This window comes from Pleurodeles waltl, chromosome 3_1, assembly GCF_031143425.1.
Source record: "Pleurodeles waltl isolate 20211129_DDA chromosome 3_1, aPleWal1.hap1.20221129, whole genome shotgun sequence".
NCBI lineage: Eukaryota > Metazoa > Chordata > Amphibia > Caudata > Salamandridae > Pleurodeles > Pleurodeles waltl.
This window is the reverse complement of record NC_090440.1, coordinates 1,282,015,404-1,282,040,346: the sequence shown is the minus strand read 5'-3', so window position 1 is coordinate 1,282,040,346 and position 24,943 is coordinate 1,282,015,404. Positions and strand designations below refer to the sequence as shown.

The following is a 24,943-nucleotide window of genomic DNA, read 5'->3' as shown; positions in this document are numbered from 1 at the left end:
CTTGGGGATGGATTTCCCACCACTACCGACCAGAGCATTCCACCGACTCATGTAGGAGGTGCAGCCAGTCGCAAGGCCCAGGGCAGGATGGTGGTGCTGGTGACATCTGGTGGTACCAAGATACCTCTGGAGTTCCATACATGGTCCACTTAATGGATAACTTAGGCAGCGGCTAGCGCAGCACTGTGTCCGCAGCACGTTTTATTGACCACCACTGCTCCCAGAGTATAAAACTGGCGCTTTGTGGTGCTCATCTGGCTTATCTGGACTGTGATTCTGGAAATATCGCTAAAGCTGCTGGTGTGGCAAAGAAAATCAAAGCTGCCAGGTGCCTCTGTCAATAAGTCCAACGCTGGACTGTCAGACCCTGGGCGGTCAAGAGCAAGAAGGCAATGTGCCTTGCCGGGAGAATAACATCAGGCAGGGAGCCGCCCCCGGATCCACAAGGGGCTATGGGCACTGACTGCTTGAGGCCCAGAATTGTTCTGACAAGAAGTCCGGTGTGGTATTAGCTTATCTGTTGATTGATTCGTCCAATGGATAACAGAGCATGTATTAACATTAAGACTAGTGATGCAGTTTCAGCAGAGGTTTTTACAGCGTGTCTCAGGTGGTTGGAATTCTATGGATGCGTGATTAACTCATTTCAGTGCAGTGATGTCGACACCAGTACTAAAATGTGTTAGTCTAACCCACAATGGGAGGTCCTTGGCAGAGTTCTCATGTGTAACTGCATTGTAGAACATCCCTTGTTATGTGAAGGGCATTAGTATAACTCATTCCCGCCATTCCGTGGGGTTTTGCTCGTAATTTCACAATATGGTGCAGATTTACCACATGGTATAATTAACCCAGTGCTACACAACTTGTAGTCAGGCCTATACTTGTGAAGTGACAAAATATGAACTGTTACATAAAAACAAATACCAGATCATTTGTTTTTCTAAAAAAAAAAAAAAAAAAAGGAAATCAGGCTGCAATTGACTAGCCATGTTTACCTAAGAGCATGTCAGAGTTTGCTATAGAATTGGTACTTTCCACTTCCTCCTCCCCTCACACCATGACTGCTCAGAACTCCGAACACACTAGCGCTTGTCCCAACTTCTTTGCCTGAGTAGGAGCTAGGCAAAAGAAGGGCAACAAGCGATCTCTTTAAGGGGGAGGAGGAGGAGGGGGGGGGGGCATTAAATCAATACAAAACTGAATATCATCTATCCAAAATACCGCACTTCTAATACTTTTAACTATGTCATTGGGCCCTACACCCTCCTCTGCCCTAGCTGCTGCTCGAATCCTAACACCATTTAAGAAAATGGTCAACTCGTTAAAAAAATCAAATAAAATAAAAAAAAGATATCTGGCATTGCAAGATTGCAAACCTGCCTCTACAGACCCGTCTCAAACTTGCTGGGAAACCTCAGTGGGAACCCCCATAACAACTAACCAGTGGGAGGAACTATTGAGACTTAGCCAAAACACATAGAAGAATCCCTCACGGGGAAAACGCATATAAGATAATGTACCAATGGTATCCAAAAATGCTTCAGCTCAACAAAATGTTTCCTACAACCTCCGCCCTATGCTGGCACTGCAGCCAAGTGGCGGGAGATTTCTTGCACATCTGGTAGTCCTGCATAGAGATCCAAACATTCTGAAAGGAAATCTTAGGCCACATTAAAAACACGCTAGGCATCCCTATCCCGGCAGACCCTTCTATGCTACTTTTAGGCCTGCAGCCCACTCAGTTAAAGCGTATGGCAGGCTCCAACTAAATAACCCTTAACTACATGACATGAGCATCAAAACAACTTATCACTGTCTTTAGTCAGAAAAAGAGGCCCCTGCATTAGCACTGTGGATCAATAGATTTTGGCATGTCCTCTCTCACACTCATGGAAAAGAAGTTCACTGTGACTTGGCACCCTCCCAGACCAATTCCAGACAAGAATTCCTCTGCTTCTTGCCACCTTGCCTATGTATCCTACAGCTCTTTGATTAACGACTGGACACCACACTGTGAGCAACTTTTTTTTTTGTTGATGGCCCAGCCGCTAAAAATAAATAAAAATGGGTTACCGGCCTGTCCCAATCTTTAAAAACAAAAAAAATAAACAATTGAGTTTTAAACACCGTTTTAAAACGTCTGTTTCCCTAGCTGGATAGAAGGAGCAAGCTTTTCTCTGCCACAGCAACTAAATGACAAATGATAGGATATTCTTTTAAGCCTACAGCAAATAGAAAAAAGTAGCCTGAAAATTAACAATTATTTTTATCTATAAATACGCTCAAGACCACAAATCACTGTATAAAAATATTCCCTGATCAGGCATTGACGATCAAATATCACTCTGCTCCAGGGAAAAGTAAAAAGACATCATGCAATTATGAGTAATTTTCATACTAGTTTTGGTTCCTAGATTGAAAATGGCTAATAAATGCAGTCTGTGTTTCTCAAAAGGATAACGCCTCTTGTATTGCTTTCAATAGTTGTAAACGCCAGAAAACACCAAGTTAAGCAATCAGAAAACCTCTTTAAAACAACCTCTCAGCCCATCATTGAGAAGGTGGACATAAAAAACATTATCCTCTGGCAGATAAATTAATTTACCTTGTAAGGAATATGCTGCTAGTTGAACTGCTGTGTCAAATGGGCACTCCAACCTTAAAACAAAAAACAAAAACAAGACTTAATAAAATACAAACATACATTTTTTAATAACTCCTCAAATTCAGCCTGAGGCACAGGCAACAGGCAAACAAGAGTAGGCACATCTATACAAATGGTATTTACTGGTAAGCTTAATATTGTCTGCAAACGTGGTTTGCACTAAATATTGGCGTCCACCATGTGTCTACAGTCCCTATTATTGACCCACCCTTAAGTCCTTGAAAACAAAAGTCAAGGTTTTTATTGTTGCACACCATTTACCTCCAGTTAAACACATACACCAATACTCACCATGAGTAACCAATTTCAAAACCATGAGTTTTCCTAAAACTTACTAACCCGTCTAGAAGAAAATTGTTGTTCATAATAAATTGTATTTTTACACAGTGCTTCATACAACAGTCTATCCAGCTTCGAAGCCCAAATAATGGGTGTTACTACTATCCAATGGTACAATACTACATTCACCAACCTCCTTAGTATGGAAGCGAAATGTAGCTTCTCAATTCGAACTGATGTCAGAACAGCAACTGCTTAACTCACTAAACCATCTTATGGTCAAATCTTATACACTTTTCTTTCACTCCATCATCAGTGTGGTACAACTTGTTGTGAAAAAAATACTTTTGAGTTTACGGTTGTTCAAAACCGAATGCACAATTAAGTAAACCAACTTGAGGCTTAATTGATTTTTTTCATCTTGTGAATTTTTTTCAACACATTAAAAAAAAAAAAAACTTCTTAACCATAAAATAAATTCAATAGCTTCACTGGATCATTAAATGATCATTACAAGAAATAATCATAGAAGCACATTATCACATCAATAATCCAAAAAGGACAATAAATAGCAATTCCAAAGGTAATCTGTTTAAAATGGATATTTGGCAATCTAAAACGATAGCCAAAACTATAAAGACCGTCTCCAAAGACTAAATTTAAGAAAGGTGTGGTGCATACAAATATTTCAGGTGCGGGAGGGAGCGACCTCTGACCTGCTTTTGGTCAGGAGATCGCTCCCCCACGTCCGCAGCACCACCAAGCCGCGTGTTCGAGGCCCTCCTCCACCCGCAGGCATCCGCCTGCGCCTCCTCCCTAGTGTCTAGTGGGCTCTGGTAAGCGTCACTAGACCTCTGCCTTGTGCCGTTTAAGTTATTGTGACTTGTTCTCTGTGCTATAAATTAGTGTGCCGTTCATTACTCAGTTTCCATTGTGTACCTTTTTTCATTTTTTTCTGCCGCTTTTGCCCGTGGTGCGCTCCCCTTGCCGGCTCTCTGAGCAGTTTTCCCCGCAGCTGCCTCCCTGCGGCCCGCCCCCCTCGCGCCCCCATTCGCCACTCCTTCGCGCCTCCCAGCTGCTCCTTCCTCCCCCTCCCTTCTTAATGGCCGACACTGCGCGTCGAGGGTGAGCGACCCCTGACCTGCTTTTGGTCAGAAGATCGCTCGCCCACGTCCGCAGCACCACCAAGCTGTGCCCTTGTCCTTGACCCCGCACACGATGCCGCTCGCGTGTTCGAGGCCCTCCTCCACCCGCAGGCATCCGCCTGCGCCTCATCCCTGGTGTCTAGTGGGCTCTGGTAAGATTCACTAGACCTTGTGCCATTTAAGTTATTGTGACTTATTCTCTTTGTCTTGAATTATTGTGATGTTCTTGTTATTGTGACCCGTTTTCTGTGCCTTGAATTAGTGTGCCGTTCATGTTTTTGTGACTTGTTCTCGGTGCTATAAATTAGTGTGCTGTTCATTTCTCAGTTTCCCTTCTGTGCCTTTTTTCCATTTTTTTCTGCCGCTTTTGCCCCTTGTGCGCTCCCCTTGCCGGCTCTCTCTGAGCAGTTTTCCCCGCCGCTGCCTCCCTGCGGCCCGCCCCCCTCGCGCCCCCATTCGCCACTCCCTCCCACCTCCCAGCTGCTCCTTCCTCCCCCCTCCCTTTTTAATGGCGGTTGCTGCGCATCCGCGCAGCGGACGCGCCGGAGGCAAGCCCGTCTGCGCCCATCCGCGCCCAGCGCCACCCCACCCCCCCAGGTCCGCGATACCCCTGCACCTCCAGACACCGCTACACGGCCGACCAACTCAACGCCCTCAATCCTGGCCGCATCACAGCATGCTTTCAGTCCTCACCGGGGAACACCAACGGACCCTTCTCATGCCGCACCTGCAGATTCACCTGCGACAGAACAACGAAACCAACAAAGACCGAAGCTAACCACCTACACTGCATACTCCTCAATACTCGCTCCGCACGCAAGCACACCATCGAGCTCTGGGACCTTCTCGAATCCACCACCCCAGACGTAGCCTTCCTGACCGAAACCTGGTGGAACGACTCCTCGGCGCCCGACATCGCAATAGCCATCCCAGAGGGCAACATGATCATCCGTAGGGACCACACCAACGGAATCGGAGGAGGAATAGCCATTGCCCACAAATCCACCCTCAAGGTCGACACCCACACTGACGACTACCTCAAGACCGCCGAACACCTACACTTCCGCATCCACACCGACCCAAACACCACTCTCACAGGAACGCTCATCTACAGACCCCCCCGGACCACGAGCACCATTCAGCGAATCCCTTGCCGACCTCACCAGCACCCACGCACTCACCTCAACGGATTATAGCCTCCTCGGGGACCTAAATTTCCACCTGGAGAACAACAACGACACCAACTCTACTACTCTGATCGACAACCTCACCAACCATGGCCTCAGACAACTCGTCAACACACCAATGACATCGCTGGCCACACGCTTGATCCCATCTTCTCCTCAAGCACCCACATCACCTTCAACCATACCACCGTACGCCACTGGACCGACCACCACTGCATCCACTTCACTTACAAGAAACATACTGAGCACCATTGCACCCAACAACCACCCCGCCGATGCTGGAGCAAAGTCACGGAAGACCAGCTTACCAACACCCTCGCCCAGAACCCACCCCTGACCCAGACACCACCACCCACAACCTCACTCTATGGATCAACGATTGCGCCAACACCCTAGTGCCACTCAAGAAATCCACCGACAACCAAACCAGAAAAAGAGCCACCTGGTTCACTGACGAGCTCCTAAACTCCAAACGGGACTGCCGGAAGCTAAAAAAGGAATGGCTACTCAAACGCACACCTGACAGCCTCACAGCCCACAAGGACGGCACCCGCAAGCACCACCAACTCATCAGACAAGCCAAACGATCCCACTTCAAAGACCGCCTGGACAACAACGCACACAACTGCAAAGAGCTCTTCAGCATCGTGAAAGAACTCTCCAACCCCAACCCCAACGCCAACGCCATCCCTCCATCCCAAGAACTCTGCAACACACTGTCCACTTTTTCCCCGGAAGATCACCAACATCCACGACAGCTTCAACGCCACTCACACGCCAGACCCCACCCCGAACACTCCACCTGCGCAAACCGCCTGACCTCCTGGACCAATGTCAATGACACAGAGACACGCAAGATCATGAACTCCATCCACTCCGGATCTCCTTCAGACCCCTGCCCCCACCACGTATACAACAAAGCCGACTCCACCATCGCCCCCCAACTACAGAAGGTCATCAACATCTCCTTCGAATAAGCAACATTGCCGGAAAGATGGAAACACGCCGAAATCCGCGCCCTCCTCAAGAAGCCCAAAGCAGACCCCAACGACCTCAAGAACTTCCGACCCATCTCCCTGCTCCCTTTCCCAGCAAAGGTGATTGAAAAAATCATCAACACACAACTAACCAGCCACCTCGAAGACAACGATATCCTGGACCCCTCCCAGTCCGGCTTCAGACGAAACCACAGCACTGAGACCGCCCTCCTCGCCGCCACAGACGACATCAGCCCTCATCCTACTGGACCTATCTGCCGCCTTTGACACAGTCTGCCACCACACCCTGAAATCACGCCTCCACGAAATCAGAATTCAAGGAAAAGAACACAGAGTCCGCCTTCCCCCCCCCCCTGCTCCGAAGCCACCGACATCTGCAGCATCCCCCAAGGCTCATCCCTCAGCCCGACGCTGTTCAACATCTACATGGCCCCCTCGCACAAGTGGCCCAACAACACAACCTCAACATTCTCACCTACGCCGACAACACCCAGCTCATCCTCTCACTGACCAAAGACCCGCGCACCGCCAAAATCGACCTCCACGAGGGACTGAAATCCATCGCCGAATGGATGAGAAGAAGCCATCTGAAACTGAACTCCGACAAGACGGAGGTCCTGATCCTCGACGTACCCCACCACAACCACATCCCCCACCACCTGAGAAACCTTCACTTGCTCCCCGTGGACAAGAGCATCACTTTCAAGCTTCTTACCCACGCTCACAAAGCGCTCCACGACACCAGACCAGCCTACCTGAACAACAGACTCAGCTTCTACACCCCCACCCGTCAACTCCGCTCCTCTAACCTCGCCCTCGTTCCCCGCATCTGAAGAAAGACCTCCAGCGGCAGATCCTTCTCATACCTCGCCGCCAAAACCTGGAACACCCTCCCCACCAACCTGCGACAGACCCAAGACCTACTCACTTTCAGAAGACTCCTCAAGACCTGGCTCTTCGATCAGTAACAGCAACCCTCCCCAACCCCCCCGACTTGAAACCCTCACGGGTACATGGAGCGCTTTATAAATCAAATGACTGATTGATTGGAAGCATCAGTAAATATGATAACACCAAGGAGCATCTAGTCAACAAGGTGCTCCTAAGTAACAGAATTAAGAAACCTATTCGGTATAAATACAATCAACTTTGGAAAAAGAAAATACAAAGTGCACCAAAGTTAGCAAAGTATTCTCTTTGCAATGGCAGATAATGATAGCTTTTGCTGCAAATTCGCCCAAGGGAAAGGACAGCTGACATATAATTAAACCAAACCTCAATCTTGTCAGAGGTAACTCGCCCCAGGTATTAGGTACAATTTTAAGATACAGCTCTAAACCTGGAACAATTTGGATCAATAAGTACTCTATTAGTAGGCTTCCGTAATTCAACCCACTCATTTTTCTCTTTCCTGACCTCCATAAAACTTGATTTAACCCAGCATTTGTCCGCAATGTTTAAGTTGTCAGGAATTGAAACAAGCATTTGCAATGCAATAGGTCTCGCATTTGCTTGAGTTAGAGCTATTGGCATTCTAAGTTCATAGCTGGACTTTCCTTGCCCCATAAACTAGTCATCCATGCCTCATAATTTAGTCTTTTCCTGCCATATAATTCCAGTTGATTTGCATATAACTAAAACACTTCCATTTACCCTCTTCCTCTAACTGCAGCAAAAAAATGAAAATGTTGCCATTTGGCATCTAAAATTAAATCTGCCATGCTAATTACAATAGAAAACCACTTTCACCACCCCACCATCAGAGTTGCTGGCTGGCTAACACAATTCCCCAAAAAAGACATAAGACAGCCAAAGAGGAGAAATTAACTAGAAGGGTCACATCAAGAGTGTTCAAACAGTCATTGTGTAATAAGGATGTTAAGTTGGCCTGAATCATGGTCATAATTGTAATAAGGAGAGATTATTAACACATACAATTATCATATAAACCTTTATCAGAAATACATTTCTGGCATTAGGGAGTAATAGTCAAAACAGTCCTATGGGGCAACATAACAAAAATATCATTAGTAAGAAACATGGTCATGTAACCATATTGTTAGCCCCTAGAGGACACAACCCCCTTAAAACTGAACAAGCGAAAGTAATGCAGCGTAACCATATACTTAGCCCCTAAAGAGCATTTTCAAGGCTAGCAGGCCTACTAGAATGAGATTACAAACAAGACATTTAAAACAAAACTTCTCCTAGCTAAAACGTCTCATAGCTATAAAATGAAAGTTCTAGCCATGAGAAAGTTTAAAAGACATTGAATGCTCGGGGGTGGGGGGTTATTTTGGAGTCCCCACTAACATACATCGTGTGCGGGCCCAGAGATGATGTAGACAGAATGAGCACACTGTGATCAATGCTTTGAAGGTGGTCCCATTGTCTTAGGACCACAACGGGCTGAGTTATGAACAAAAGTGTTTTGTAAAAGTTATGCCCTGCAAAGCACTATGGGGCAAAGTTCCATTTGATGAACATTTTAATGTATTGATACGACTGTAATGCTTAGAACAGCCACTAGAAGACATCACAGTGAAAATAGCATTTGTAAGAAATATTGTCATATACGTATATAGTTAGCCCCAAGACTGCACAATCACACAAAAAGAAAATGGCAATAAATAATGCAAAAAGAAAATAGCAATAAATAATGCAAAGTAACCATAGAAGGCATAGTGCATTACATATTTTCAAAGATAGCAGGCCTATAACAATTATATTACAAGCAAGGCCTTTAAAACACTAGTTATTTCCAGATGAAAAACAAAAGTTCTAGCCAAGATAATGTTTAAAAAGACACTGAAAGGCGGGAGGAGTTATTAATTTGGGGTCCCCTCTAACATACTAGGGACCCAAAGATGACAGACATCAAGGGCAAGTTGTGTTGAACATTTTGGTGGTGGTTCCATTGTCCTAGGACCACTACAGGCTGTTTTTGGCAACATTTTGTGAAAAAGAATGCTTGCAAACCATTATGGATCAAGTTTTCCCAAGCGCAGTAAATATTGTAGTATCAGCTCTCTGTGCCGAGAGAGCCGCTTTGGGTTTGAGGATTTCTGTTTTACGCAAAGCATTTACCAAGTTCAAGTCTTTTAAGGGGAAAGCCACAAGAAATGACTCTGATTAGGTAACTGTGAACAATATGAGCAGCGCTCCAATACCACTGATTGAGTTCCCGCTGTTGTGCTCATTCGCTGGGACCGCCATGGGCGTCATGCAGTACATAGGGGGGAGACAAATGGAAAACAATAGTTCGCAGACACTGAAGTATACTGGCAATCGTGCAATAATCCATGTAAAAGGGGCAGTTTGCAAGGAGTGACAAAAACAGCCTCAAGGAAAGACAAACAAAGCATTTACCAATTACAACACATGATTTTTGAAAGCCAAGCCCACGAGTGAAAGTGATGGGCATGATGTGATTAAAAGACAACAATACTTACAAACAGGTCAACCCGCTTGCATGCTCGACCTAAAAATAGAGGGTGCCTCTAACTGACTAGAGACATCCTTAATATATCTTAAATAAAGGATATAATGACCCCTGTTGCATGAGAGGCAATCAGTAATGATCCCCCTATTAAAACTAGCCTCTGGATTACACCAGATGAAACAACACAAATTTAAAGAGGCCAGCTTAATAGAGTCCTCGATGAAGAGCAGCCTAAGTTCTTCATGGAAAGAATATGTTAAAGACCTAGGTGGGACATCAAGGATCCACCTGCACAGTCTATTTTTCTCATCCTGCAAGCTTTAATCAGATTTGTAGTACCACAGCCCAGAGCCATAAGTTAGGATAGATAGGCACTCTCTTTTTTGTAAATATCTGAGTGGCACAATAGGTTCTTTTTTCAGTTTTTGAGGCTATGCTAAACAAAAAGCCAAAGGAGTGTCAAAACTTCAATATTCTCTGGGCAAGGCACACCAGCCCCTGTGAGTCAAATGTGACCCCAGAAAAGTAAACTCATGCGTTCTTGTTATAGGGGTACCATGGAGCGCAATGCATCATGACTTAAGATTTTCTGGGCACAAAGCCATAAAGTTTTTTTTTTTTTTTCAATTGGTGGCTAGGCCTAAGACATTAAAACTGCATCATCCACATATAGGAAAGGGACAGGCAGACCATTCACGATTGGCATATCCCCTCCCTTACTAGCTAAGATTGAGTATAGTCCATTAACATATAATAAAAATGAACAGGCGTCAAGACACACCCATGCCGCACTCCTCGTCCTAAACCAAAACACAAAGATTCAGGCCTAACGGTGAATGCAAACAGATGATGTAACATATAAATAAAGTGCTTGTAAAAAATAAATAAAAAAAAAATTAGACAGCAAATCACTTTTAACCCCCAGGGGCTCTAACATGGCCCATAATTTAGATTTGACCACACTGTCAAATGCACACAAGAGATCCACGAAGGCTAAATAAACAGGGCTCCTTCTGGTTATTGTATATTTACTTATTAGGAAATGCAGTTTGAGGGACTGCTCCTGCGTGCCCAATCCAGCTCTAAGCCCACACTGCACAGCAGAAATAATACGTTTATCAGTGACCCACAACATTAATCTATTAAGGATGAACCTGCCAATCACACAGGAATCTGAGAGTGAAACTGACCACCTCCAACTTGTATAGATTCACAGGCACCCCACCCAGGCCTGGGCTTTATTCGCAGGATTGGACTGAATTGCTTTGCCCACTTCTTTGAAAGAGAACTCAATACCAAGAGGCAGGGTTGGCACCAATGATTCTATAGCATCATAGACTAAGTCAGGCAGATGGTACATTTTAATAAAAGGTCCCTGAGCCGATAATGGCACACACTAGGTTTTTGGGAGCATTAAAAAGTCTGTTATCGTTAACAGTGTGCAGAAATGAGCCAACTTACCTCTATTCTTTTGAATTGTTTAAAGACTACATTTCCTGAACTTTGATGCTGAATCCTGATGTCCTGCTGACCAAAATGATGTCCTGATGACGAACACTATCTTAGCTTGCCGATCCACTGAGGAGAGGTATACTGTTACGCATGTGTTTTGTTATGCTATTTGCTTTTTCTTTCTTTTTTTCCAAATGCACTATTTTGATGGAGCCATAGGTAAATGTTTTCTAAATTTGTGTTGACTAAAGTTTTTTGCATGAAGCCCAACATGCTAATGCTAATCTGTTAGAGAAGGATCCTCACTGATGAGTCTTCTATAGGGAGTAAAAGTCAATGTCTTTCCTTTGCTGAATATAAATGTATGTGATATCGTTTGCACAACTGTTCTTGTTATTACTTTGCACCATAACCTTAGAAAGTGTAACTATTCAAGCCTTGATTAGATTACGTTTCTTTCGCAGCTTTGGGCAGCCACTGATGTTTCTGTATGTTTATCATTTGATTTTGAGATTATCTTACGTGACTATAGCATTGTTAATAAAGGGAAATAAATATTCTAACTTACTAAAAAGGTGTGGCTATTCATGACTGAAGGATCATGGTGTGTGATAATAACTGACTTCTATTGATTATTGGTGTTATTAATTATTGATATGCATGTACTGGATCTATGGTGGAAACATCTTAACTGCGAGTCAAAAGGTTAATCAACCTATTTGCGTCCCCTTGTAAGTTTACTTATTAAGGTCTGACGCACTAACACAGGTCATGCCCATCACTTTCTTTGGTTCGTAGGCTTGTCTTTTAAAATTAGTTTCATTTCATTAGAAAAAGGCATGCTTAGGTCATGCCTTTTCCGGTGTTTAGCCCTCCTCGAAAGCACTGGCTAAAGACTGAAAACCTAAGAGGCTCCATGGTTTCCATATGGTTTCTGGACTACTTTTTCTCTTTATTTCATTGGCAGCGCTATCTCGCTGGGCAGTAATAGAGCCCTTTTAATGACTACCAGTTTCATTCTACTGTTTATCCTAGCGCTCCTTCACAAATTCAAGGTTTTACACAGTTTTAAAAAAACATTATTACCATGCAAAGCTGACACCAGACCGGTCTTTTTGTTGATTAGTCACCTTCACGCTCATGGTGTGGCGCTTTAAATCGTCTCTCTTGTGAAACTGTATTACTTTTCAGTTACGTGGCAAGAAAAGTCTGGTTAGGAGATTACAACCCTAATAGCTCTTACTCTAGCAAACGCGCGACCCATTGTATTGCAAATGCTCGTTTCAAATGCATTCAATTGTTGACATAATCTAGTGTCAAACTCAAAGTCTAAGTGATTAAATTATTCTCTCAACGTAGATTTATTGAATGGTTTAATTATTAGATTTTATAATAAAGCATTAGAATTTGGTTCACATGATTTAATATAAATTTAATAAACAATGTTAGTTTCATGTACTAGACGATTAACATTTTTGTTTGATGGGTTTGTGAAACGTATATGTTTTTGTATAAACCAAATCAAGTTATTTATAACTTGAAATACGAAGCGGAAACAGTTGGGATTCCAGGCAACGGCCAGCCTGCCATACAATAAAGAAACACCATATTCTGCTGTAGTCTTAACACTTCATAGCAAGTGTAATTAGTTGTTTTTTTGCTCCAAAATAAGTGAATTCCGGACAATACAAAGCATGACAATCAAAATAATTTTCATGATGCTTAACTACTGCTACAGATAAGTAACCTGCAGTCAGAATCATTTCTAGATTTCACAAGCTGCACATTGATTTTGTAGCTATATGCGTCTCCTTTAAGATGGCTGGCTAGACATTAATGAGTACTTGTAAAAATGTCTTTTAGCACTTTGTGTCCTAACTAATCTTCCTTTTTCCACTTAAATGTCTAAGTAATAATGTTTATTGAAGTTGTGCAATGGAGAACCAGGTAGATGCCATACAGACTTCTTTGATGGAAATACTTGACGGAAAAGCTAGGATTGTTCCCTTCATTCTCGTAAAGCGTGCTTTAAGTTTCTCCACTAGAGTCGGGTCTACCTTGCAGTAGCATGTTCGAATTGACTGCAGTATCCTTTGTGCAATGGTTCCCTTTGACAGTGGAATCCCTTTTCTTTTTGGTGCAAGGAAGACAGACTGCTTTTCCTTTCTTAAATGTTTTGTTTCCTTAAGGTAGAACATGACCACTCTCCAGATGTCTAGCATGTGCAAGGCTTTTAGTAAATGATTTTGGCTGTTTAAAAATAGCTGATAGCTTTATAGTTTGAGTAACATGACAGTGACACCACTTTGAGAAGAAAATGTGGGGTGATTCTCATAAACACCCTGTCCTTATGTATTTTTAAGTAATGATACCCGAGTGGCAAGTTCTTGTAGCTCACAGGCTCTACAAACTGGACTGATGTGACTGCTACCCAAAGACTGTCTTTAGAGTTAGAAATTTTAGATCAGCCTTGTGACAGATTCAAATGGTCCTTTCACTAGTGAGCACTATGGTTAAGTTCCAGATGTACATGGGTGCCTACCTTGAGTGTTTCTCTTTTTTACTCCTTCTAGGAAACTTTTTATAGTTTAAGGATAAGGAAGGGAATGTCTGCATTAAGAATTTTACATCAGGATATAATAACCAATTGAGAAATGAGATCACCACAAACCAATATATACAGTATAAAGAATTGACGATTAGGCTGCATATTTTGTTGTTGAGTTCTTTAATTCTTGTTTTTTCTGTACCAGAGTATTACAGCCAACACAAATTTCACCCACTCATGGCAAGCAGGCTTGAGGTTTTTTCAAGGCTGCAAAATAGAGTTTCATCTTTAAGTATAAGAAAACAAAAAAGGCTTGACCGAAACAGATTATTTTTTATCTTGGATGTGGTGGATTATGTTTTTCATGTGGGTATATGCCATGGTGTGGTCACAGTCTGACTGATTGGGATGGTCAAGACACAGACACTGCAAATGTGAAACATTGGTCTGAATCAGAAAGACAAACTCATGTTGGGAAAAAAGTGAACACACAGAGTAACTGTTCGGGGTGTAAGGCCCCTGTGGTCAGATGTAGTTAAAGTCTTAAGTAGTTCATTCAAATTACAGTAATTTTATCATTTTGATACATGTGATGTCCACCTGGTTGTGTTTTTATCAATCGGAGGGAGAGAACACGAGATCTAAAGAGAGGCTCTAGAATAAATAGGCTAAAGTGGGCCACTTCCAGAAGGTAAGTAGTCTGTGAATTGATAACATTACATATCCCTTTAACTTTAGTTTACGTTAGAATTCGGCGCTCTCCAAGTTGCATAAAAACCTAGGGAATGGACTTGCCTTCCAGACAAGTTGCTCCAATCATCCATAAACAATGACACACCCATGCCCTCTAAGTTACCCATAGGCCAAACATGAATCAATTCAGGGAGAAGAGTAATAGAAAAACACATACAATTGGATTTTAAAACAAACACTAGGTTTCTAATTTTGGATCAGCTTTTCTGGAAGGCAGGCTTGCTCCATAGGCCTCTATGCTAAGTGAAATGTAAACAAATGATAAAGGACAGGAGCTGCTCAAAACAGCACTGAGACAATATTATGGAATATTTTCAGCAACAGCCCTTCTCTTTTAGTAAATACACCAATTCCCATTACCTACTGAAATATTGTGAAAATAATGGATAGCCTATTAAAACATTTTGGGGATTTATCTAACCCCTACTGTGGACTTATTTTCAGAAAATATGTAGGTGTTTGAAGGACTGAGAAAAAAAAAACAATCTTTTAGTATCACTCCCATTAGCCTACTTTTGCTTTAATATGTTACGCACAGCATCTTGCTGTACAAGATGTCTAGTAACGTTTACATGGTTTTTTGTTTTCAAAACTCAAAATATAGTTTATAGTTTAAACACAACCCACCTCTTCAGCAATATGACCCGTGATGTTTGAGGAATACTGAAGCAACCTCCACTAGCAAAGGGCTTCAGTTGGCCTTGTCTTGCTCCATTTTAAACATGGAATGGACTGAGCAAGTTTTTTGTACTCTACCACCAGCCTTTGGTCCTCAACTGCATAGACATACAAAACAGTCATTACTTAAAAACAAAACAAATCTACATCTTAATTATCCCTGTAAGCTAGACGATCCAGGACTTCATCTGAAATTCAGTAGTATAAAATAAATCAAAAAGCAGAAAAACGTGCATAGGAATAACTTACTTGCCACTTAAAATATCTTGCTTCAACTGGAGAACAAACAAATACCTAGAGATAAAGGAACAAAAAGATTAAATTACAAGAGCCGAGCAATGTGAAAATTAAACATCACAAGGAACCACCAACAGAATTAGGTATCAAACCAGGACAAGGTAGGACTTCTAAGTTGTGCCAACATAGCAGTCCAGCAACAAGAGTGAGGTCTGGAGAATAATGCAGCTTGTATAAGATTTAAAAAAAAAAAAAAAAAAAAAACACAATCTACTTTAAAACACTAATGAAAGGTTTGCGGTAGCTGGTGCATAAATCCTGTCATTTAGTGGGCGTATGAAGAATCGTATAAAGTATTTCTTGCAATAAGTAATACAGGGTGTAGACTATGGGCTGTTTGTAGTGATGCTAACATTCAAGAGTTTTGTTGAAGCCAGCCTTTAGTTCTAAACGTCATCCTTAATTAAATCAACCTATCAAGTTCCAAAAGTACAGTATCGTACTTTCGTTTCTTTAATATGAATTCGACATACAGCACATAGGACCAGAGTTTCCCATGAAAAAGAGGTCGGCCACAGATGGTAGCTGGCCTGCAATAGTCTAGTAAATGGGTATTACAGATAAATGTAGCTGAAATCGTCTTTTGACTACTTCGATGACTTAAGTGATTGCACTCCACTTTGATATTCCTGATTTGTTGTTAGTTTTGCCCTTAACTACTTGTTGAAACGTTACTAAACAGTTGTCTTTACATGCTGAACTAGTATGTGCCCTCCACATAGTCTCTTTTGAATTTTTGAAGTGAACACACAAAGTTAGAAGCATGGTGTGGGTTTGTAGTACAGTAATACTAAGATACAGAGCATATATATATATTTCCTAACATATATCTAATGCGTGATCCCATATGCCTCTGGTTACCAAAGTTGTTCAGTTATGTTCTCCACCAGCCTTCATGGTCGGTGGGAGATAGTAGTAGGACTGCCCAAGTATTAGTTTATCAGGATCAACATCTGTGTTTCATAATAACCTAAACAATTTTCCTTCCTTTAAACAGGGCATAAACAGAACACAAATCCAGTGAAATCTATCTATCGTCCGTCCGTGGGAGGGCATAGAAGCACTAAGTGTCACAATGTTGTTCGGATGGGGGAGGGAGTCATTGTGAGCACATGGGTTGGGTTCAAAGCAGTAACGCTTTGGTCACTGTGCACGAGGGTGGGATGTAGGGCACCAAGATCCAGTACGTGATTACATATGCTTGTTTGTCAGCTATTGAAAAAAGCCATTTAACAGCATAGCAGTTGGTGGGGCAGGGCCTCAAGGTGACACTTGTATGGCTTTGTCGCCAATTTGTCTAGCTATGCGTCCATGCATCCCACTGTTGAGTCCCTCCGTGCTGTAGCTGAAGTAAGCACCAGGTTGTGCACGCCAGTCACCACCACCCCCGGGTTCTTTTGCTCTAAATCGTCATCTGAATGATAGACATTTACCAACTGATATCTGAAGAAGTAATGTTGCCACATTAAACCTAAGTGGTGGAGAGCCTCATGCTCTTGTTCCATAGAGTCTTCGCAGAGGACACAGGCAAGACTTCACCCAGTTCAGTTTCAAGCCAGAGATTGCTCCAAATGAGTCCAGCACTTCCTTCACCTGGAGCAGGTCCCTGCATACGTCTGAGATACACCAGGGAACTGTCTATATAGAGCAAGACTGCTATCCACATGTTTCCACTAGGTATCCCCCCCCCCCCCATTGTGTGCCCTGTTGCTTAAAGAAGCCTGCCAGAGTGACTATAATCTGTGAGAGCAGGCGACTGCCTGGTGCCCATGTCAACCCAAAAAACATGCTTAAACTTCTCTACCCGTGCGACTGGGTCAGCATACAAAAAGTCAATACACTGCAATGTCTAAGGGTCCCAGTCCTATTCGGAGTAGGAGCCCCTGTAAGAAGAGTCAGCCCATCATATCAAAGGCTTTTACGATGTCTACGGATAGCTCTGTATGTGGTGCTAGATCTGAGAGTTTTTCACAAGGTAAAAGATTCCTCAGATTGAGAAACGTATTCCTTCCTGGGATAAAGCCATTCTGGTCGTGGTGTGCCAGCGCGTTAAGAGACCGGCGTCAACTGATTTGTGACTATCTTTCCAAGGATCTTACAGTCCATATGCAAAAGGAAGAGCAGCCTGTAGGAGCACACTTGCAGTGGATCACGGTTTAGTTTAGAAAGGACCACAATCAGCATGTCCACAAGGATGTGGGTAAATCACTATTATCTCTTGCAATCTGAAACATCTGGAGTAGCCTTAGGGCAAGGATCATCCAACAGATTGAGTAAAACTCAAGAAGAAGCTCATCTGTCCCTGGGCTTTTCCTGTGTGCCATTTGGTGAATTACAAGCCTGACCTCATCAACAGTTCATCAAGAGAGTGGCATTGTAAGGGGTCAAGTCACGGGATTGGTAACCTATCTGAGTAGTCTTATAATAGAGGCTCTCCCTCTCCTTATATAAGAAGCTGTAGTAACTGAAAAAGTCTGCCTGTGTGTTATGAATTTCTCCAGTCTGGTCTCTGACAGCATTCATTTTTGGTTTATCAGCGTCTGAGCGCTACAGCCAAGGAAGAAAGAGAAAAGAGAGAAAAGAGAGAGAGAAAAGAGAGAGAGAAGAGAGAGAAAAGAGAGAGAAAAGAGAGAGAAAAGAGAGAGAAAAGAGAGAGAAAAGAGAGAGAAAAGAGAGAGAAAAGAGAGAGAAAAGAGAGAGAAAAGAGAGAGAAAAGAGAGAGAAAAGAGAGAGAAAAGAGAGAGAAAAGAGAGAGAAAAGAGAGAGAAAAGAGAGAGAAAAGAGAGAGAAGAGAGAGAAAAGAGAGAGAAAAGAGAGAGAAAAGAGAGAGAAAAGAGAGAGAAAAGAGAGAGAAAAGAGAGAGAAAAGAGAGAGAAGAGAGAGAGAAGAGAGAGAAAAGAGAGAGAAAAGAGAGAGAAAAGAGAGAGAAGAGAGAGAAAAGAGAGAGAAAAGAGAGAGAAAAGAGAGAGAAAAGAGAGAGAAAAGAGAGAGAAAAGAGACAGAAAAGAGACAGAAAAGAGACAGAAAAGAGACAGAAAAGAGACAGAAAAGAGACAGAAAAGAGACAGAAAAGAGACAGAAAAAGTGAGCGAGAAAGAGAAAAAGTGAGCGAGAAAGAGAAAAAGTGAGCGAGAAAGAGAAAAAGTGAGCGAGAAAGAGAAAAAGTGAGCGAGAAAGAGAAAAAGTGAGCGAGAAAGAGAAAAAGTGAGCGAGAAAGAAAAAGTGAGCGAGAAAGAAAAAGTGAGCGAGAAAGAGAAAGAGGGAGGCAGAGCGCGAAAGAGGGAGGCAGAGCGCGAAAGAGGGAGGCAGAGCGCGAAAGAGGGAGGCAGAGCGCGAAAGAGGGAGGCAGAGCGCGAAAGAGGGAGGCAGAGCGCGAAAGAGAAAGAAAGAAAGAGCGAAAGAAAGAAGGAAAGAAAGCGAGAAAGGAAGAGAAAGAGAAAAGAGAGAGAAGGTGTGTGTGTGGGGGAGTAGGGGTGTGTGTATGGTGTGCGGTGTGTGTAAAACCTCCAGGTGCGTACAGGAACGCGCCATCTACCCAGTGTATCGTCATCTTGAGGGGACTGTTGGAAAGCATGAAGCCTAAATATTCAATGGCTGAAACAAACAGCACTTTGTTAGAATTACAGAGGAAAAGACCATTTGAACATGTATTGGTCGACTGATGAAAATAATGTATAGTCCCTTGGGAGGGGATGCACGGACGCACAGAGCACCACATGCTCAGCTGGCGGCTGTGTCCCAGCCAGTCTACAAAGATGTGTGCAATTATGGCTCCTGAAGTACTGTGTAATAGGTGGAGTAACATATCCAAAGTAATGTGGTGTGCACAGTTAAAGTCCCCTCCTCATTTCTTTGGCACATTCAGGTCGTCTATCATTGTGGGGGGAAGCTTGTCTACAAATTGCAATTGGCCAGCACCACTCATGTGATTGATGCTCCATCTAGTGACCCTTTCACCACAACAGTGTCCTTCAGAGCCCACCATCTTACATACGAATTGCCAACTGCATTGCCTACGCCACCCAGAGAAGTACTCCCTGTGCGTATGCCAAATAGGAGGTGCCAACAATCTGACCTCTCCAGCAGTGGTTGAGTATAATAAGCTTTGTGGTAGTCATGTTGGCTTCTTTCAAGTACGCTATGTGGATCTGCCTGATTCGTAGGTAGTACACCTGGTGGCATTTAGACGTAGCCATACACCATACGTTCTAAGTCATAATGCTATATATGGGGCAGGAATCTGTCAAATGTGTTGCCATATTTGGTATATCGTCTTCCCTCTTCTCCATCAGTTGGCCCACAGACAGTTCAACATCCCAGTCTCCGTCAACACTGTTATTGACTTTTCTTGTGTGAAACAACCTGTCACCCAAACTCCCATCCCCATGTCAGGACTGCCAAAAGCTGTAGACCAAATGTAAACTTTACAATATAACAAAGGAATAAGTCCCATACCATATATACATTACATTTATGTTAAATTTATCAATCTAGGGATGTGCGCAAGGCCAACTTTTGAAGTGTCAGACACTGCCAATTTTTTTTTTCAAATTGCATATGCCTAAGTCTTTGCTTTGACGGATCCCACTCGAAATGTGTGCTTCCATCAAGTATGCTCATGTATCAACCATACTTCATGTCAAATGGAGGGACTACTCTAAATTATTTCTAAGATGAGGAGGTTATTGTTTGAAGGACACCCATTCAGCAAGGCCTGCATCAGCAAAATTCTCAAAAGTGGTTCACTGTGTAAGATCACTTCTACGCAGTACTAAATTTTCAGTTCTTGAAGGCTAAGCCAATTCCTTTCCTGAAATGCACAAATACAACAACTACTTAACATCAGTCTGTTAACAACTTCTGTTTATGCATCAATATATTAAACCATTTTCATGTTCTACTGCAGGATATGATCATATCTTTTCACACCTTTTTCTGCCCGATCCTAGGAGCCTTCCTGGTAAACTGAGAAAGATGGTAACAGAATGTCAGAAATATGCTTTTTTCTAGGCCTAAAGATCATATTTTCTAAGTGCTGATATCTACAGAAAGTGTGAAATGAGGCAGTGCACATTTTTGATACTCTGAATAACTCACCTGGTGAAACGTTTGGGTATTTATTTCAACAGAAAACCAAGAAGTGTTTTTCATGACTACAACTTTTAAAAAGTTTATATTGGTTGCAAAAGTTGATAACTTAAAACATTAAATGTATGAATAAAATTCATCAAGTTCATTCATCATTGCCAAACCCTGGAATTAAAATTACACAAGTCGAGTTGGGTTCTGAAATAGATAAATCATAAAGAGCTATTAAATTCCTGCAGACTTCCTTGAAGTGTCCACAGTTTATCTGCTAAATTGTCTGATTTCCCCATACAAAGTAAGCTACCCAACATCTTTTTCTAAGCACAAGTCAACAACTCATGGGATTGAGCCCATGTTTCCTACATAATACTGTGTGATATGTTGTTTGACTTGATCAGCTCCATCTTGTTCATAATCGCCCTTCTGAATGATGTTAAAGTTCACTTTACTGACCTTAATTTGAGCACATCTGTAGCACCTTGGTCTAAATACACTTCTTGTGGGACTTAAGACTTCCATTAACACCCACATCCCAGTTTCTGTAATGTGAGACAGCTTGAATGCATGATATTATACACAATACTTGTATAACCTTCTTCATTGTCGGAGATCTCGTCATCGTGAATACACAATTCTTCCTATGTAAGAGATACTTGAATTACCATTCAAGTCTATATGTTTGCCTTCAGGTACTTTACCTCTGGCAAGAGTTGTAAAACTGCTTTCTTCTTGTGAACTGTGAAACCCAGACAAATACAGTATTGCTCTTCTCACCTATTCCTCACACTGCACCATTTTCCACTTGTATAAACATGAATACACATATACAGTATTTATTCTTCAGGTGTGTAATGGCAATGGCTGCAATACCAAATAGTAGTATTTTATACTGGTAGTGTTTCAGGCATACTATAAAATGCAGGTCCTTTCCATTAATCATATGTGGAAGTGTGTAGCCTTCAGACCCACTATTCACAAGAAATCATCATCTTTCTCACATTGTAAAATGCTGGATTACGGTCAACCACAACATTGCACTTCAAACCCATCTTTCCAGCGCTTCCAAGTGGGATCTAGTGAATTGTCTTCTGGTATGCCCTCCTTCACTTACTGTCATTCCTGTGCCAAGGACAATCTAGCACCCTTTTATGAGCCTCAAAATCATGCCTTGGCCGGAAACAATTGTGCAATAAGGCCACATATTCTCTTTACAAATTAAACAATTTTTTGGGGGGACAAGCTAAGCTTCTGTGGCAAAAGTGTATTGATTAGCAGAAAATGGGACTTGCATGCTTCAGTCCTCCTAGGAAACTTACACAACAGACAGCCGATCTCTAACCAACTTGTCCCTTCTAGGCTAATTCCACCTAGGTTATGTTATGTAAATATCCATTTCTAAAGCACACCAAGCCCAAGAGATAAGGTTACTTTCAGTACACAATATGAACCTTGTGGCTCCTTGTCTATTGTTAATGTCATTCATATTTTACACTGCACATTATAGCTCACAAACTGCTTTACATGATGTAATAATTGAAGAACAAGTTATTTACCTTTGGTAACTCCTTATCTGATAGAAACCCTACCTAGCTGTAGACTCCTTACCTTAGAATTATTCCCAGGCATCAGACTGGATCCAGAAATGTTTTCGTGAGCAATACCCCTGGACTCCAGTAAGTGCTATTGATCGGCTCTACGTGGAACTGTCTGATCCGGAAGCGACATGCGTGGGGGTGCCTACAAAGATGCCAACCCAGGGAGATGACGTTTTTATTTTGTGACTTTCCATGCCAGGAGCACTGAGCCATTAAGCACACTGACCACTGGTGTGGAAAACTAGGGCCCTGAAAGGGGAACAGCCCTGTCCCTAGAAATCCATTCGCAGAGCGAAAAGGATGGGTGTGGCAGTAAGGAATCTGCAGGTAGATAGTCTCTTTACCAGATAAGGCATTACTGAAGGGAGGGAAGTAACTGATAGACTTTTAGCCGCAGATTCCTTACCTAAGTATAGATGCTCAAGCAACACCGCCCGAGAAAGGGGTCTATGAAACTTTTTCACACTAAAGTCTTGCAGGACCAAACAAGCAAAGTGCATGTCCCGACAGACCAGACTGTAAAGGCAGCAGTGTTTTGTATATGTTGCTGCCTCCCAGATGTCGAGGATCAGAACTCTGCGTGCTAACACGGTGGTCACAGCCTTAGATCTGGTGGAAACAGCACACAAACCCTTAGGCGGTTGCTTCCTGGCCAATGCATAGCAGTTCTTAATGCAGAATACGATCCATCAGAAGATGATCTGTTCCTGCACGTCCTTTTCCTTCCTTGCTCCGGAATATCCCACAAAGAGTTGGTTGTCCACCCAGAACTCTTGTGTAGTCAAGGTAGAACGACAATGCTCCTTTTGGGTCCAGACAGTGAAGTCACTTCCCTTCCTTGAAACAATGTGTTTGGGCATAAAAAGTAGGTGGAATGATGGACTGGTCTACATGAAAAGGACCAACTACTTTCAGCAGAAAGGAGGCCCTAGTGCTTAGTATCAGCTTGTCTGGGTAGATGTTAAAGTATGGGGAATTGGGTGACAAAGCCTGAGGCTCACTGACCCTCCGGGAAGCTCTTACTTCCACCAGGAAGACTGTCTTGATGGTAATGAGTCTGAGGGTACACTTGTTTAATGACTCAAACGGAGCGTCCATTACAAAACCAAAAGTTAGGACATGATTAAAGTCCCACTGAGGCATGATGAAGTGCAAAGTTGATAAAATGTGTTGCAGTCCTAAGAAACTATTTACAACAGGATATTTCAAGAAAGAGGACTGATCTGGTAACCGCCGAAAAGCTAAGATGGCGGAAAGTTAGACCTTTAGGGTGCCCAGAGCGAGAGAAAGGATGAAGAGAAGGACCCGATAGAGAAGAGCAGAGAGAGGGTCAATAGGTTTCTCTGCAAACACACCGCAAACTTGCCCCAATGGCAGGCGTATACAGGAACAGCTGGCTGCCAAGATAACATTACAGACTTCGGGCGGAAGGTCGAAACCTGTCAACTGTTGTCGCTCAATCTTTATGCATGAAGGTGGAGTGTCAACTGGTTCGGTGGAGAACCTTCCCCTGATCCTGCGACAGAATCCTCCTGATAGGGCAGCCTGATTGGAGGACTGATGATCATGGTCAACAGCTCAGGATACCAAACTCTCCGAGCCCAGTCCAGAGCCACAAGGGTGGCTTGAGCCCAGTTGTTCCTGATCTTCTTAAGAACTATGGGCAGGAGTTGTATGAGTGGAATGGCATACAGGAGGTCTGAGCACCACTCCAGACAAAAAGCGTCTTGAAGCAAGAGCCACCCTGGAAACCCCAGTGTACAAAACCACTGATACTGGGTGTTCTTGGCGGAGGCAAACATCTAACCAAGGTTCTCCCCACTGCTGTAAAAGACCTTGCATCATCTCGAGATGGAGATGCCATTTATGATCCACTAGGCATCTTAAACTGAGTTTGTCCACCTGGCCGTTGAGAAAACCCACCATGTGTTGTACCACCAAGGAAATGCCCCAACGTTCCAGTCATGCCCAGAGACGCAGGGTCTCTTGACAAAGGGTCCACAACCCCACCACACCCAACCCTGTTTGTTGCAATACCAAATGGTAGTGGTGGGGTCCATGAACACCAGCAATAGCCTTCCCTTTGATAGAGGGTAAAAAGGCTTTCAACGCCAGCCAGATCACCCAGAGCTCCAGTAGGTTGATGTGGACTCTGGGTTCCACCGGAGACCAGAAGCCTCTTGATCTCTTCCTCTCCCAGATCGCTGCCCCATCCCAGGAGTGACACATCTGTCACCACTGTCCGATCTGGTTGGGGAACGAAGAGGGATCTGCTACTGAATCATGGTTCATTAGCCACCATTACTTATATTCTGCAGTTCTCGTCGAGAACAGGCACCCCTAAAATCCACAGATAAGCTGCACCCACGGTCATCGACTTGGTGAAACACTAGAGCCGCTGGTAACGCCAAAAGGAGCACAGCGAGCAGCGAACTGAAAGATCTTGGTGTCTACTGTGAACCACAGGTAACGCCTGTGGGTAGGCAGGATGAGACTGTCCAACATTACCATCCAGTTCCCTGGGTCCACGGTCGACAGGACGTGAGCATTTTGAACTTTTCCTTTGAGTAAAAAATTGAGAGGGAGCAGGTCTAAGATAGGACAAAGGCCTACATCCTTCTTGGGCACCAGAAAGTAGTAGGAATAGCAAAGACAACCACCTGGCGTCAGCACCCTCTCTATGGCTCCCATGGCCAACAGAGATGTCACTTCATGGCAGAGCAAAGTCAGATACTCCTCCATCAGCCTGTCACAAGTGGGTGGCACTGGTAGAGGAGTAATTATGAAGAGGAAGGATTAGCCCCTTCGGGCAA

At 43.2% G+C, this 24,943-nt stretch overlaps 1 protein-coding gene across 2 annotated transcripts in view; it reads right to left on the bottom strand.

The window, feature by feature from the left end:
• EPB41L5 (erythrocyte membrane protein band 4.1 like 5) overlaps positions 1 to 24,943 on the bottom strand; it is an 873,454-nt gene that overhangs the window by 621,052 nt on the left and 227,459 nt on the right. For both annotated transcript variants that reach the window (XM_069224616.1, XM_069224615.1), the window contains exons 6-7: positions 15,400 to 15,444; positions 2,609 to 2,661 (exon numbers count right to left, since the gene is read on the bottom strand). In XM_069224616.1, coding sequence (XP_069080717.1) covers positions 2,609 to 2,661; positions 15,400 to 15,444 — 98 coding nt within the window. The remainder of the gene's footprint in view (positions 1 to 2,608; positions 2,662 to 15,399; positions 15,445 to 24,943) is intronic.